The 17,626-nt window shown below is 41.2% G+C and overlaps 1 protein-coding gene across 4 annotated transcripts in view; it reads left to right on the top strand.

The window, feature by feature from the left end:
• vps8 (VPS8 subunit of CORVET complex) overlaps positions 1-17,626 on the top strand; it is a 110,634-nt gene that overhangs the window by 82,280 nt on the left and 10,728 nt on the right. For all 4 annotated transcript variants that reach the window (XM_044212998.1, XM_044212997.1, XM_044212999.1 and 1 more), the window contains 7 exons: positions 321-410; positions 8,479-8,525; positions 8,646-8,790; positions 14,412-14,501; positions 14,826-15,011; positions 15,104-15,185; positions 15,617-15,699. In XM_044212998.1, coding sequence (XP_044068933.1) covers positions 321-410; positions 8,479-8,525; positions 8,646-8,790; positions 14,412-14,501; positions 14,826-15,011; positions 15,104-15,185; positions 15,617-15,699 — 723 coding nt within the window. The remainder of the gene's footprint in view (positions 1-320; positions 411-8,478; positions 8,526-8,645; positions 8,791-14,411; positions 14,502-14,825; positions 15,012-15,103; positions 15,186-15,616; positions 15,700-17,626) is intronic.

Here is a 17,626-nt window from a genome sequence, read left to right as displayed (position 1 = left end):
CTGCTTTGTTTACAATCAGCCTTTGGTCTTTGTCTTTTTGCATTTAATGAGTATTATACAGTAGTATTTCATTCAAATAGCTGTGTAGGACAACACAGCCTCACAGTCTTGTGCTGGCTAAAAGTGTCAGGGCTGGTTGGTCAGAAGCTGAATGAACAAATTCATGTATTTTTTTCAGTGCAGTGATCTATTTTTTATATTCGCATCAAGAAATTTTATAAATGCGAGGTCACAGTTGAAAGACATTTTCTTACTAACATACCTAAGCTAAGTGATTTGTTTTTACATTAGCATACAAACCCTCCAACATATTTTCACAGGAGCTAGTGACCCTTGACCCCAGCAAGTCAGCTGACCTAGTGGTGTTTCACTTTGCTGAAGAGGTGCAGCAAATCATCTCTGAGCTTCAGGTAAGGTCAAAAAAATAATTGTTATTATACAGTATATCTTCTTTATCTGGTAATATTAGTACTGGCAAACTAACATGTACAAACTAACAGCTACCAACTATTACACAAATACTCACTAACAACTTTCTGCACTAAAACGGCTGAAGATCATTTTTACTTTTACTGGAACTACTATCATGATTGTCACAGAGTTATTTAAACCATGACGGAAAAGGAAAGGAACCTTTTCAGTGCATAAAGTGTGAAATGTAATTTACTGGATGCTCCCTGAGAAAGAGCAGCAAGCTTTAAAGGTATTAAAACCTGAGTAGCTGCTATCCAAGCCCTCTCTTGTGTTATGTATGCCTCTTAGTGCCTGTATTGTGTACACAAACTGAATAGATTGAATTTAACACTTTTTGCATTGAACGGCTGTCATCCGTGTGTTTCTGCTGACCTGTTACTTTGTCACCTTTTTTTGAGTTCTTTATACGATCAACGTGTAATGTTGTTAACTAACATGACATCTGTCTCATCATCTCCTCCTGGAGATGCTTACCCCCTGGATATCATGACTTTTGTCTGCCTCATTTTCATATTTGTACTTGCGTGTGTGCACAATTAACTAGCAACGAGTGTTTTACCTGGACTCGTCCATTTTGTACTCCTCCACAAAGCTCACTGATTATGCACGGCAACTTATATCATTTGGCATAAATAACAATTACAATAACAATTAGGTCTTAGAAACTGAAATTATCAGCATTTAAAGTAAAAATTTCAATTAAACAAGTCAAGCTAGTCTCTTGTTTCAACAAAAGTGAGTGAGTCCTGATAACTTTGAATCTTAGTTTGTGATTCATTATAAAGTGGGGGAAAATTCTGTTAACTTTTGTTCTTTAGTTGTGAAATGCAGGAAAGCCAATTTCTGCTCCATTTTTACTTTTTCCTTTGCACTGTAAAATCTCATAATACGTTATATTAAATAAACTTTTCTTTTATTATTAACTCAGTGTAATTAGCGTAGAAAAGGTTTCAGTCGTAGTCATCTGGACACTGTTTTCAGAATCAAGACGTTTCGGCTCTCATGTGGAAGTCATTCTCAATTGTGAAAAAATGGGGGACAGGAACTAGAAATTCAGTGATGAGGTAGTTGCAGCCAGAAAACAATAGGCCTGATTACTGATTACTGGGCCATCTTGGAAACAATTAGGTCAGTTTCAGGTGAAACTAGCTATTAACAGATACTCAGGTAGATTCCTTCCTGAGGGCAGGGCTTATGTAACACAGAGTAGCTTAAATTTCTAGTTCCTGTCCCCCATTTTTTCACAATTGAGAATTGAGACTTCCGGATGGGAGCCGAAACGTCTTGAATCTGAAAACAGTGTCCAGATGACTACGACTGAAACCTTTTCTACGATAGAACACTCCTGGACGAATGAGGGACTACACCGTCTTATTATTCTATGTTAGTCATCACAGAGGAGATGTAGTGGTAAAATAGAAAATGGGTAACTATAAATGTCCGCTGGCTAAACTGTCCAATGTTTGGTAAAGGTAAACTCATGAAAATGTGAGGAAACACTATGTTGCATTTGAAAAAGGTGGATAAACAGCGTTTATGTGCATTTACCCTCCACTACATCCCAAATAATAAAATCAACAGGACCAATGCAAAATATTAACATGTCCTGTTCACATTTATGGATTATGTTAGTCAAGGCAGTAATATTTCTCTCAGAAGTAATGAATATATTTAGAAAACAGGATCCAATGACTCCGTGAACGTAAGTCAAATCAGGAAGAGAATAAATGGTAGAAGCTGGTGAGTACTGGAAATGCATTGGATGGTTTGAACTTTTCACAGGCAATGTTGGATGTAAGAAAAAATGAAAAGTACATGTGTTAAGGGAATGAATAGAGAAAACCATTTCCTGAAGGGGTCTGAGTCTATGTAATCCTCTGGTAACTTGGGAACTCCTTCTTTATTATATGGTCCCCCCAGATTTCCCCTATCATCCTGTAGATGATAAAAGGTAAACACACACTTTGCTATTATACTTCAACATGGCCACATTCGCAGCTTGAGCCTCTGTCTCATTCTCTCACTTACACTCTCTTCCATTCACCAGCTGAGAAAGACACACAAGCATACAAACACAAAATTAACAGAATTCACTGTCTATTTAAGGTCTAAACTCAGAGAGAGAGAGAGAGAGAGCAATTTTGCAGAATTGCATAGTGGGCAACCAGATAAGGCTTCATTTTAGAGTAATGACTGATTATCTTGCTATACAATAATGTGGAGTGATCCATTTTTGTGTGTAAATATGCAATTCATTAAATAAAAAATATGATGCACACAGCTTGCAGTGTGATAATAATATATATGTATAATATGTATAGTTTAGGCTTAATGACTGAGAGTTCTTTCTTGATGACACCTTGACCTTTATTTTGACATTACGACTCTTAATTTCCCCATTTTAACTTCAGATTTCACTGCCTTTTTCCTTTTCATTATCCAAACGGCATTCTAAGCACTCCCAAGTATGAAAAAGGTAGCTAGGATGAATGCATGCTGTTCCATCTCTTAGTCACCATCGAGGCATGCTACTTAGTAAACACTATCGTGCTACCTGGCAACCTGCTGTACAGACAGCAAACCATACGTTACAAACTGAATGTCAACATGGTCGTTACTTGTTCTGGAGTAATTCTGATTAGATTTGAATTGTTAGAGGCTAACAAGCTGACATTTAGCCAACTAACCAAACCTAGCTAATGTTGGCTGTCTGCTAATGGCATAAACAAGCTGCTGCAAGATTGTATACCAGAGATGCCCAATGTTTTTACACTTCAGATCTATTTTTACATTTTTCAGCATCACAAGTTCTACCAGTCTCAAATCCCATTCTCTATCCCATGATGAGTTGCATAAAGGTACTGTTCCATTTCAGAGAAGGGAGTGATTACCTTAATGGGATCTTTGGCATTGGGAGGAAGATGCTAATTTCTCATAATCAGGGGTGTAGCAGCTTGTGTCAAGTCTCAGGCAGGCAGATAGGTGGTCATTTGTCATGGTGCATCTGAACTTGGCCTTTATGGTTTTCATGTAGGAGAAGGCAGATTCACTTTGGTAGGTTGATCCAAATAGGGCTGACAGGCAATAGGCACATCCTCTTATCTCCTCTGAGAGCAGGTGCCAAACTTCACCATTCATGACCAGTGATGCAAAGTCTGTGTTTTTTCCCAGCAACTATAAATTCAGTTCATTCAGAATGCCAGTCAAGTTAGTGAGGAATGCCAAGTTCATGAGTCACTGCTCATCACCAAGCTGGGCATTCACAGCATCTTTAGACTGCCTGAGAAATTCTTTCACCTCAGGCAATAGGTCGCAAAATCTCGCCAGACATTTACCTCTGCTCAGTCATCGCACATCAATATGCAATGATGCCCGATGCTTCCACCTGAGCACGGAATAGCCTCCGAAGGCTTCTCCGGATGACTTTTAGCTTTCCATCACGCTTTTCTTTCCAACAATGATAAGGATAACATTAGTGCGCATAAGTATAATCTAATGCCTGATGCCGTAGTCTCGCTCTTTTCCTTTTTCTTCCCAACTTAAAAATGAGTATAAGTATAAAGTGTTTTAGTAGAGTAGAAAGTGTTTTAGTACTTTTTTCGCCGTGGAACGTCTCCTGCTACTCGGTCAGGGCACCGCTGCAGATCAGCTGTTTGGCCGCATTGTTTACACCAGGGAACAGCTGATCGCGCTGAAGCTGAGCGGCATGGGGCCCAGGACAACCAATGTCCCCACTGAGATCTGGAGGAGGACACACCGAGGATGCAGAGGTGGAATGAAGCGGCGAGGGAAGAGAGAGGGGTGCGGACAAAAGAGACTTAAGAACAAGAGATTTAAGCCGTGTCTGCCTTCTCTCGTAATGGGCAACGTGAGATCACTGGCGAATAAAATGGACGAGCTAACAGCGTTAGCCCGGAGTCAGACGGAGTTCCGTGAGTGTAGTTTGATGTGCTTCTCAGAGACATGGCTACACCAGGATATCCAGGACCATAACGTTTCCATCGACGGCTTTCAGACTGTTTGGGCCGACAGGGATCACACCAGGAGCGGTAAGTGGAAAGGTGGCGGGCTTGCTGTTCTGGTCAACAACAGATGGTGTCACCCTGGTCAAGTTACTGTCAAGCAGAGTATCTGTAGCCCGGACATTGAACTGTTAGCTGTGGGACTCCGGCCATATTATCTGCCACGTGAATTCTCACAAGCCATTGTTGTGGCTGTTTACATCCCCCCTTATGCTAACCCGCCATAGCACAACTCCAGACTCAACACCCGAGCGCACTCATATTAATCTCGGCTGACTTCAACCATGTCAGTGTTTCAACAACACTGGCTAATTTCACCCAGTATGTGAGTTGTCCTACTAGAGAGGAGAGGACACTGGACCTGCTGTATGCTAACGTTAAGGACGCACACACACAACGGCTCCTGCTCATCCCCCCTCTAACTCAGCTGCTGTTGGCCCTGAAGCTCCTTTGAGTACTCTGCTCCCCCCTCCCCCATCTTCCTGGGAGAGTCCTACTCCCCCCTCAACTGGCTATCAGGCTAACTGCTGCCTTCACACTAATGACTCCCCCCTCCCCCGCCTGTAACCTCTGCTGTGTGCCTGACTACTGACCAGGTGAGAGGACAGCTGATGAAATTCCAGTCAAACAAGGCTGCAGGCCCCGATGGAGTTAGCCCCGGGGTGCTAAAAGCCTGTGCCCCCCAGCTATGTGGAGTCCTTCAACATGTCTTCAATCTGAGCCTGAGTCTTCAAAGAGTCCCTGTTTTGTGGAAGACATCTTGCCTCATTCCTGTGCCGAAGACGCCGCGTCCCAGTGGCTCCAAGGACTACAGACTGGTGGTACTGACCTCCCACATAATCAATACCCTGGAGAGACTGGTGCTGGAACAGCTGCGGCCCAGGGTCAGACCCCTCCTGGACCCCTTTCAGTTCACCTACCAGCCCCGGCTGGGAGTTGAGGATGCCATCATCTTCCTGCTGAACCGCATCCACACCCACCTGGACAAGTCGGCAAGCATGGTGAGGATCATGTTTTTTGACTTCTCCAGTGCTTTCAACACCATCCGGCCAGCCCTACTGGGTGAGAAGCTGGCAGCGATGCAGGTGGATGCCCCCTTGTGTCCTGGATTATGGACTACCTGACTGGCAGACCACAGCATGTGCGCCTGCAGCACTGTGTGTCGGACAGTGTGGTCAGCAACACTGGGCTCCCTCAGGGGACTGTCCTCTCTCCCTTCCTCTTCACCATCTACACCGCAGACTTCAGCTACCACACAGAGTCCTGCCACCTTCAGAAGTTTTCTGATGACTCTGCTGTGGTGGGATGTATCAGCGGTAGTGATGAGACTGAGTACAGGGCTGTGGTGGGTAACTTTGTCTCATGGTGTGAGCAGAACCATCTGCAGCTCAATGCGACAAAGTCCAAGGAGCTGGTTGTAGACCTACGAAGGGCCAGGGCACCAGTGACCCCGGTTTCCATCCAGGCAGTCAGTGTGGACATTGTTAAGGACTATAAGTACCTGGGAGTACACATGGACAATAAACTGGACTGGGCTACGAACACTCAAGCTCTGTACAGGAAGGTCCAGAGCCACCTCTATTTTCTGAGGAGGCTGAGGTCCTTCAACATCTGCCAGACAATGCTGAGGATGTTTTATGAGTCTGTGGTGGCCAGTGCTGTCCTGTATGCTGTTGCATGCTGGGGCAGCAGGTTGAGGGTAGTGGACACTATCAGACTCAACAAACTGATCCGTAAGGTCAGTGACATTGTGGGGTTGGAGCTGGACTCTCTGGCGGTGGTGTCAGAGAGGAGGATGCTGGCCAAACTACATGCCATCTTGGTCAGTGTCTCCCACCCACTCCATGACGTGCTGGTCAAACAAAGGAGTACCTTCAGTGGAAGACTCATCCCCCCAAAAAGCACCACAGAGCGCCACAGGAAGTCATTCCTGCCTGTGGCCATCAAACTCTTTAACTCCTCCCTCTAAGTGTTGTCTATATGACCCTAAGTCATTAAACTGGACATTGATCATTACATCTCTGCAATACTTGACATAATTGTGTAATATTCTGTGTTAATACTCCTTTGAAATATACTTTTCAGTTTAAAAATCCCTATTTATTGATATTTATTCATACCTCTATTACTGCTGTGCAATATCCTCCGTCTCATTATAATCTTAATAAGCTACACTTAACTTGACAGTTCATGCACTATTACCTTATACCGTATTATTATCATCAACCGGTAAACCCACTTTGTACTTCACACTTATTTTATACTTATACCCACTTGGTACTTAATTTATTTTCTGACCTGTATTATAGTGTATTATATTTTTTGCTTAGTACTTCTGTTCCTGTGTGCACTGACGTGATAGTGAGCTGCTGTAACAAAAGAGTTTCCCCGCAGGGATCAATAAAGTATTTCTGTTTCTGATTCTGATAAAGTCTGGGAAAGTTGTGTCATTTACACAAGGCAACAAAACAGTTTGTACAACCCACCATCGCCGAGGGCCCATCAGTGGTGTGGTGGTGAAGGGAGAAACACTCACAACAGTCAATGTCATTTTTTAGTTTATCCTCAAAGTTTGAATCATACTTTTTGACAGCCGCCATGATGTCAGTTTTATTTTTAAAATCTCCGCGGAGCCTCACTTTTCTTGAGGCTCACTTTCACTAGATGCTATGGTGACTGCTTTTCCCCTGTTGTTGGGCTTCGTGAAAATGGACTGTTGTGCTGCTAGTGGAGATTTCAGTTCTTGAATCATACTTTTTTGGAGCTCACTTTTAGTTGGGAAATCCCTATCGTAGGTTTTGTGCATGGTTTTAAAATGCTGTTCTAGGTTGCCCTTCTTTGCTAATGCGATGCAGGCTTTGCATATCAGGCACACACATTTTGAGTTTGACATAATGAAGAAAAAAATCATCTTCCCATTCCGTATGAAATTGATAGGTCTTCTGTTTCTTATCTGTTCCAGTAGCCATTATTTGTTTTGCTGTACTATATATAAAAAAAACAACAGGAATGCTAACACAGCAGCTTGTTCAGCACGCCTGACAGCATGGCTCAAGTGTCTTCCGCTTAAATAACACACCGATTCTACACACTCTTTAAAATTAGATTGGAGGTATGGAGAATGGATTACAATTGATGGCTAGCTAGTAGGCAATGTGGAAGGCTAGCAACAGTATAGTTATGTTAGCTGATAGATATGATATGGCTCTAGTAATATCCAAGGAAACTAATAACATACCCAATGCCTGCTGGCGAACTTACATCCACTCGTTGATTGTCCACGCGTATCCTCAAGTATGCTATCCATGAGCAAAAGTAAAAAATTACAAATTAGCAGATACTGTATGTTGCCGCTAGACCCGCCGTGTGAATGGACTGTACTTATATAGCGCCTTTCTAGTCTTTTTCCGACTACTCGTCATGACATTCACACACTCATGGAACATCAGTTCAAAGGAAGTAAATCATTCATCAACCTTTCAAAGCTTTTTTTTCAGTTTCGAGATATGGCATATTTTATCCCATAGTTGTGCACCGGTATAGTGGCAATGTCAGAAAATAACTTAACAGGTGGAGCAGAGAATGTAAATTACACACTCTCAAAACCAGGAAAGGGTAGCCTACTTGCTTTGAATCCGTATGTGTGAACAAAGTAAAGTGGTACCTTCATCACCTGCGAGGAGGCCCTACCTTAAAGGCTAAAGTCAGGGAACAAAAGTCTCCTGTGCGCAGTAAACACCACAGATCACATGTAAGATTACAACATGATTGGCTGCAGCCTTGCTCTGCACACTGATGTGTATTGCCTGCCATTTTAGGTAGGTGTGCAGTACATCCCTTGCCCAGAGGTGGCTACAGTATATCCTGAATACCTGCATATACACACTACCACTATTTGCACAATAGTCACAACACAACACTACACTACGACAGCCTGAATATCTCAATACATTCTCTCTCACTTACTTCTCTCTCTCTCTAGGATGACCAGTTACTTTTCAAGTTCCTCAGCTGCCTTCTGGAGCCACGGTACGGTGTGCGTCCTGTTCCAATGATAATTCACTCCTACATTTCTTCAAAATTTGCCTCCTCTCCTCCCTGTTTATCTCCTCTTCTTCATTCTCACCTCTCATTTGCTCTGTTATTCAGGGAAGGCCATCATTCAGGGACCATCCTGCCACTGGAACATGACCTCCATGAGCTTCTGCTGGACTTACTGAGCCGCTTTGCCCCCCATCAGCTCCTGAGCTTCCTCCAGACCTCACAGCACTACAGACTGGAGGAGGCCATACAAGTACTATCTACTATACTTTGATTATGTGTTTTGCATGCGTTTGTGTACAAGAGTTAAATACCTGCACTGAGTTGTTCCATGAACAGCTGCATTCAGAATCCATGTTGCAGGAACAGCAGGAGTAGTTTTGCATATGACAGAAATGATGCAGTGGACGACACACTAAACACACTAAACTAAGATGGTGAACTATTCCATGCAGTCCCCCATGTTAGCAGGTTGTCAAAGTTCCAAGTTCTAGTTGAGCTGAAAGTTTCAACAAAATATCTTGTATAATACTGTATTTAATGTTATATTTACATCCTAAAGTCAGTAATCGGTACTTTAAATACAAAAAGAATGTAGAGGCCACATGCTCTACTAGTTTGACAAGTCCAGGGAACGGTAAAGGTGCTCTTAAAGAAGAAATCAGACCAAGACCTCTAGTTTCCTGGTAGTTAACTGGCGGGAAGGGTTGATAATGCCGCTGAAGTTTGTGCTGGCACACAACGCTGGGCTGGGTGTGTTAATCCTGATGTGGGTGTGTTCTGCATTCTCTCCCATTAATCTGGAGAACCTCTGAATAGGACACACAGTGCCTTAAATATTATAGTGATACCTTGGCTGATATTATGGAAAAATATAAAACTTATTAACGATTTCAGAAAATCATACGAATATTTTAGAATATTATACTGACATTACAAATTACATGCAAGAATGTAAAATATGTTAAGCTCATGAAGTCACAGTGCAAAAAGAAAACGTGATGAAGTGCCCTCTAGGGTGCCCTCCCAATGGAGAAAAATTGATGCAGTCATATAGGCCATATAGGCTGCCTCTATAGGCTGCCATACATGCTCGAAGGTTAGTTGGCATCTACGTACTCCTTTGTGCAAGACAAAGTGCCCTCATGGGATGCCTCTATAGTGGAAAATAGTGGAAAATGCCCTCCTGGTGCCCCTATTTTGTTTTGATGTACGCTAAGTTTTGTGGCATCATGATTCTACCTCATTTTCATTCCTGTTTGGAGCTAATAAACTCATCCTTACAGATTTTACAATCATTAGCATGCAGAAGTTTAAAAGTTAGCATGTAGAAGTTAAACGTATCTTTAGATAGATTTTTTTTGTTTGTAGATGTGTCTTGATTGCAAAAGAGTGGGAAATGAGGTAGAATAATCTTTGGGAGGAGTACCCCTTTATTTTTAGTACAATCCTCACACACACACACTCAGCCACACCCTCTTTAGAATATTTAGGTGTCAGTGGGTTTAGTACAGTCTGAGCTGTAACCTACAGTGTGTAGTTACATAGCAATATTATGAGGATGAAGATCATATCAGGTAGAGAGATGGTGATGAGGATGGTGGTGGTGATGATGATGAAGATGCCGGGGAGAGAGATGGGGATGATGATGGTGATGATGAAGATGCCAAGGAAAAAGATGATGATGTCAGGGAGAGAAATGTAGATGAAGATGCCAGAAAGAAAGATTATGAGGATTAAGATCATATCAGGGAGAGAGATGGTGATGTTGATGGTGGTGATGATAGTGATGGGGAAGATGCCAGGGAGAGAAATTATGAGGATGAAGATCATATCAGGCTGAGAGATTTATTAATTCATTCAACCTTTATTTATACTTTAGATCATTGAGGGGCAACCCTCATTTACAATGACATCAAGTCAATTACAAAAAGAAAACAACAACAAAGAAATAACAGAGAAAGGCAATACCACAATTAGCTAATAGAAGTCTTTCTGATTAGGGTAGATAAATTTGATAGATAAATTCAGGTAATTAAAATGTCAAATACAGTTGTGTAAAAAATCCCTGAGAGTTTGCAGTTAAGATAGATAAATTAAAACTATTAAAACATTAAAAAAATTAAATTAAAAATAAAATACAATTATGTAAAACAATTACAAGTAGAGGTTTGGAGGTTTAAGATCAAGTTTCTAAAATGGCCAAAAGGTACAAGTGTATCAGTAGAGCAAGTCTGAGGTAGGTAATTTGGTAATTTCCCAGTTAGGGCTTTATAAATAAAGATACCAGTGATAATCATGTCTCTCTTGAAGAGAAGCCCACCCAACCCTATCATATAAAATCCAATGATGTGTACCATAGGCATCACCCATAATAAATCTTAAGGTAGAGTGATAAACAGAGTCCAGAAGCTTAAGAGTTGAGGAGGATGCTTCCCTATGCCTCAACAACCGTTTCCTACAAAACGTGGGAAAGATGATTTTATTCCTGTAAAAATAGTCAACCTTTTGCCTTAGTCGGGCACACAAGATTATTGATGTGAAATTTTAACGTGAGTTTTTCATCAATTCAGATAGCAAGATATAGGGATGCACTATAATTATCGGCACATTATCGGTATTGGCAAATGTTGTGATTTACAATGGTTTAAGGGTGCATCCACGTGTACGTGACGATCAATTAATTATGCCTATCAGAATTATCAAAGATAATTATGAATAACTTTAATGGATAAAGTCCTCGGGGACACCACTCTTCTTAAAGAAGAGAAATGATAGCCAATTAATTGATTGAGTCTCATAAAATACACTAAACTATCAATTTGGAACTCAGATTAATAATTAAATTAATAACTATAACCATAATTACCATTAATAGCTAGTAGGTTGAAGGATTTGGAGTTCAACATAGCAGAGGTTGGCAAATTACTCACTCTTGTGCAACATTAAAGAAACCAGCATAATTATACACAAGCATTTATTTAAAAGATAAACAAAGCAAAAACACACAATATGAATACTAACACTCAATACACTAAACTATAGAACAAAGGGTGTGTGTGTGCGCAGGTCTGGATATGCGCCAATTCATAACATAAATTATCTCATTGCACTTTTCCTATAGAGCAGGTCTAGACCGTACTCTTTATAATATTATTATATAATATGTCACACAAGTTTCTCCAACTAAATCTTACAAAATCTGATGTCACTGTACTTTGTCCCCACACAAACAGAATTCAAATCATGGCAAACCTAGGTGAACTAGCAACTTATGCTAAACCCTCAGCCAGAAATCTTGGTGTAGTTTTTGATCGAACCCCATGTAAAGAAAGTTGTTCAGTCATCTTTTTATCATTTGAGAAATATAGCCACAGTTAAGTTTTTTTATTTCACCCACAGATATGGAGACACTGTACAGCTTAGAGACAGCGGCACTGAAGGAAAGACAAGAGGCAGAGCTGGAGGCAGCAGAGCTTAAGATGTTGAGGTTCTCTTTGGGAGGGACGAGGACGGACAGGATCAGGAATGAGCACATCAGAGGGACAGCTCATGTTAGATGTTTCAGAGATAAAGTCAGAGAGGACAGATCGAGGTGGTTTGGACGTGTTCAGAGGAGAGACTGTGAATATATTGGTAGAAGGATGCTGAGGTTGGAGCTGCCAGGCAGGAGGTCTAGAGGAAGACCAAAGAGGAGATTTATGGATGTAGTGAGAGAGGACATGAAGTTAATTGGTGTGAGTGAAGAGGACAGGGTTAGATGGAGGCACATGACTGGCTGTGGCGACCCCTGAAAGGGAACAGCCGAAAGGAAAAGAAGAAGATATGGAGACACTCATCCATGCTTTTCTCTTCCCACCTTGAATTCAATTCAATTCAATTTTATTTATATAGCGCCAATTCATAACAGAAGTTATCTGTAACTTCTGTTGATTCTTGACTATTGTAACTCCTTGTATACCTGTCTCAGTCAGAAATCAATCCACCACCTACAGTTAGTCCAAAATGCTGCAGCTCGGCTTTTAACTCAGTCCGAAAAATGTGACCATATCACCCTTTTTGGCATCCTTGCACTGGCTACCTGTTTATTTTAGGATTGATTTTTAAAATGTATTTAATTACTTTTAAGGCCAGACATGGGCTGGCCCCTGCCTATATTTCTGACCTTTTAACCCCCTATGAGCCAGGACACAGACTGACTTAGCGTTCCAATACCCATACTACCATATTATTTAGTATGCCAGAAAAAGATTTAGTATGCCAGAAAAAGATTTAGTATGTCCCATGTATTGGGACCCGGTTGCATTTTGCAGTGTGCAAGCCAGCATGCATTTCTGGCTATTCTGACCCACAATCCTCTGCAGAAGATACTGTACGTCACATCGACTGCGCCACAATAACAATGACAGAGAAATGCATATGTAATTTTACTATCGTGAATATAATAGCTTGTTAAATGTTATGTATGTTATGACGAAGTAGTATGTCCAAATCTTATGCATACTGCATGCAACAGTAGGTACTTTGTAAGGGCAGCTGCAGTACGTACTAAAAGTAAAAAGAAAAAGTATGCGATTTGGAACGCAGGGTCAGATCCTCTGGTAAGGCGTTGCTTGCCATTCCAAGGTCTAGACTGAAAACCACAGGAGACGGGGCCTTTGCTGTCAGGGCCCCTACACTCTTGAACGATCTGCCAGAGGAGATCAGGCTTGCACAGTCAGTCTCTTGTTTTATCTCACTTCTTAAGACACATTTTTGTAAATAAGCGTTTACTGTGTGATGCTTATTTTATTTGATGTTTTATTTTGATTTGTTTGTGTGTTTTAGATTGATTGTTGTAAAGCACTTTGTTACCTGTATTGAAAAGTGTTATACAAATAAAGTTATTATTATTATTAGTTCCTGAACCAATGTAGCCTCTGCATGAGGTTGAGCATTGTGGTAGTAATGTTGATGTTGGTACCCCACTACATTTTATTTTTATTTTCACCCCTGCCCCTCAAACAGTCTGAGTCCACAACTGGATATAACCATTAACATTTTTTACATTTAGGCTGATGGACTTCAGTGGTAAAGTGGAATGTTAAACTGTGATGAAGTTAATGATATCAATAGCTGACATGGCTGGTAGAGGTTCAAATCATTATTTTCAGTTAGATCCACCTTTTCAGTGTCCTTAATACCAGTTGTTACATACCGCTGATGCTTTTTCTGCTTGCTTATAGTGCAGTGAAACTAGAGGCAGTGCCATCCCTACAGCTTGTCTATACAGGCAGCGCTATGAAAGCAGCACATCAGTAGCACGGCATCTTCAGTCTTCTGTCAGTGCCTACATAGGATGTGTTCAGGCACAGTACTGTGTAGAGCTCAGATGGATGAGCTGGCAAAACGTGTCCTGTGTAGACAGGTGCTAGAGCTACGGCCTTAGCGTGACTAACAAACTGGTGGACAAAATGAAACATTCTTCAGGCACTTTTAGGCAGAGCAAGGAAAAGACATATTTTAAAGGTGTTTCGTCAGGCATATCAATGGTTGTAAATGCCAACTGGTTTCAACCTCATCAGGGGGAAGATAATAAAAACTGATTGATTACACCTAGTACTTTATAGGAAGTAAACATTCCATCAATTAAATGGCTGACAGATACAAATAAAACAACTATCACAATAGCATTAAAATATTTATATAATGAAGAGTGTATTGATATAATGAAAATGTACCTATTTAGGGGACTGCATATTGGAATAATTTTATTATGTACTGTAGTACTGTTTACTGTGGTGATACAGTACCAGATGGGACCAGCTTACCTGCACCTATGAGTCTGAAAGCATGTGCTTCTCTCTGTCTTTCTTTCCATGGCTTTCTCTCTAGATAACAGAGAAGTACCACCACAATGAGGCTACAGCCTATCTGCTGGAGAAGAAGGGAGATTTTCAAGGAGCTTTTGCTGTCTTGTTAGAGGTAGCTACAAAACACACAGCGAGTAATCACTTATTCGATTAATTAATTAACTAATTGTTCAGAATTTACCAATTTGACACATGAATACAAGGGCTCTAAAGTAGTAGTGACTGACATGTCATATATCCACACATCGGTGTGCATATGGGCATCATTTTCAGTTGTGGAGTGAAAGTATAAATTAATATAAAATGTACTGGTACTATATTTAAGTATTTCCAACAAACTGTACTTAAATACAGTGAGAAAATTTACTTACTTTCCACCACTACTGTGTTATGTAGCTGTTATTGTCACAAATTTGCTTTTGTACTCTCTCTGAAGACATTGAAGGACAAACTGAGTCTCCTCACTGCTGAGAGTGACAGAGCAGTTGAAGGAGGAAATGGAAGACAGGATGAAGAGGAGAGAGACAGTGACTCGACACTGACAAGAGTAAAGGATTCACTGAATGACATAATTGTCTTGTGTCATCAAAGCTCTCAGAACCTCTACCAGCAACAAAGAGAGGTAGTGTGTGTGTGTGTGTGTGTGTGGGGGGGGGGGGCTCCAAACACTGTCTGCTCACACTGTCTGCTCATTCATTGCTTTTTTTCTCACAGGTTCTGTGGTTTCCACTTCTGGAGACCATGATGGCTTCTCAAAAGCTAGTGAAGGGGCTCAATGCCAAACACACCTTTGAGGGTAAGCGCACACACACAGACACACTATTGTTTTGTGAGCAAGGATGTCCCAAGTTTTTTGGATCTGGTTTTTATTTAGGCATTTAAAATCTTCCATATTGGATAAACAGTTGAAGAGTAAGTAAGTGTAAAGTAAGATGAAAGCAACTATGGAGACCATTACTTCTTAGTGCTGGTCTGCACGCCACTAGATCTTTTTTAAATTTCATTCCCTCTGCCCCTAGTGGCCCAGAATCAATCAATGCAGTTTCAAGTGGCCAACAATTCTTTCTTTATAATCATGTATGATATTATCATGCTTTAAGTAGCCATTGAAAACCTTGTTTATTATTTCTTCACCACCTAAAACAGTATGACAAGCCTTTGTTCTGCTGAGATGATGCTGAGTGTTGTTGATTAAGATGGTATTAATTTTGTTTGTGTATATCTCAGTGCTGAAAGAGCTGACGATGAAGGTTCTCAACTGTATGAGCAGCTTTATTTCTCTGCCTGCTATCATCCAACGAATACTTCAGGTGTGTTTATGTGCAGCCTTTCTTAATCCTCCCTACTTTGAAGTGATTCTTCTGTCTGTCAAACAGTCACTCTGTGTACCTGCTTCACAAAGAACTGCAAACTTGTGGTTACCTCCTTGGTTAAAGTGGTTTCCAGTGGTGCGTCTAAAACATCTATAAAAACTTTTCAAACTCCTCCTGCAGTATAATACACTGCTCGGTTGCCCATCCACATGCTTTGTGTGTTCCAAACAGTCACTGTTTCATGAAAACACGGCTTAATACACTGTTCTCAATGTTCTGTGCTGTGCTCCCTCCTTGAAACACTGAAGTTTATGTATTATGGCAAAAAGATTTGCCATTTGAAACATACCAAACAAATAGATGGGCAGCAGATTTATACCTCTGGAGTGGTTTGACAAATTCTTATGGACATTTTATGTTGAAAACTGTTGCAATTCACTGACATGAATCCCAGCAGTTGAGTATTTAATCAAAAGATTTTGGGTGGAGAATCACTTTGCAGTGACTATCTGTGATTTTGTTATATGGCCAAATACTGCCCCAAATCCCCAAAATAAAGGATAGGAAGGAAGTAAAGAACACAATTCTTCTGCCAAATCCATTATTTGTACAGTATTTCAGGACACCTGAGAGTGTATTATTGCATTTAAACCTTAGCCACTCATTACTGGGGAATAGGCTGTTGAAATTGTTATCTACATAACAAGTTTGCAGTAGTCAATTTAACCCAAAGTTAGGGTTGTTTCACCAGTGAGACTTAACTGGTAAAGCAGCACAAAACAGGAGTACAGTTAGATTAGTTATCTGCAGTTTGAAGCCTCTGTGTAGGATTTTGAAAGTTCTGATTTTGGCGACTACCACTAAGATTGACACTAATCAAAAAAGACACTGTGGCAGACAGCAGTGCACACCCTTATAAAGATAAATACTTTGTATATATGTGTGTGTATATACAGTGGTGTGAAAAAGTGTTTGCCCCTTTCCTGATTTCTTATTTTTTAATTTTTTAATAATAACAACCTTCATTTAAAAACTGCATTTTGTGTTTACTTGTGTTATCTTTGATTAATATTTAAATTAGTTTGGATGATCTGAAATATTCAAGTGTGACAAACATGCAAAAAAACAAGAAATCAGGAAGGGGGCAAACACTTTTTCACACCACTATATATATAAAAAACAAACAAACAAACAAACTTTGTCCTTCACCCTCCGCGGGTGGTCTCATCCTTCGAGCTCGGGTCCTCTACCAGAGGCCTGGGAGCTTGAGGGTTCTGCGCAGTATCTTTGCCGTTCCTAGTACTGCACTTTTCTGGACTGAGATGTCTGGTGTTCTTCCAGGGATCTGCTGTAGCCACTCCTCCAGTTTGGGGGTCACTGCCCCGAGTGCTCCGATGACCACGGGCACCACTGTCGCCTTCACCTTCCAGGCCTTCTCCAGCTCTTCTCTGAGCCCTTGGTACTTCTCTAGTTTCTCATGTTCCTTTTTCCTGATGTTGCCATAACTTGGTATTGCCACGTCAACCACAACGGCTTTCCTCTGCTGTTTGTCAACCACCACGATGTCAGGCTGGTTCGCCATTACCATTCTGTCAGTCTGGATCTGGGAGCCCCACAGGATCTTGGCTCGGTCATTCTCTACCACCTTTGGAAGTGTTTCCCACTTTGACCTCGGGGTTTCCAGTCCATACTCAGTGCAGATGTTCCTGTACACTATGCCAGCTACTTGGTTATGGCGCTCCATGTATGCCTTCCCTTCCAGCATCTTACACCCTGCAGTTATGTGCTGGATTGTCTCAGGGGCCTCTTTGCACAGCCTACACCTTGGGTCTTGTCTGGTGTGGGATCTGGTGGGATCTGGGCCTCTATTGCTCTGGTGCTCAGGGCCTGCTCCTGTGCAGCCATGATGAGTGCCTCTGTGCTG

Source organism: Siniperca chuatsi, linkage group LG11 (genome assembly GCF_020085105.1).
Source record: "Siniperca chuatsi isolate FFG_IHB_CAS linkage group LG11, ASM2008510v1, whole genome shotgun sequence".
Lineage (NCBI taxonomy): Eukaryota > Metazoa > Chordata > Actinopteri > Centrarchiformes > Sinipercidae > Siniperca > Siniperca chuatsi.
This window is presented reverse-complemented; position numbering and strand designations above follow the sequence as displayed.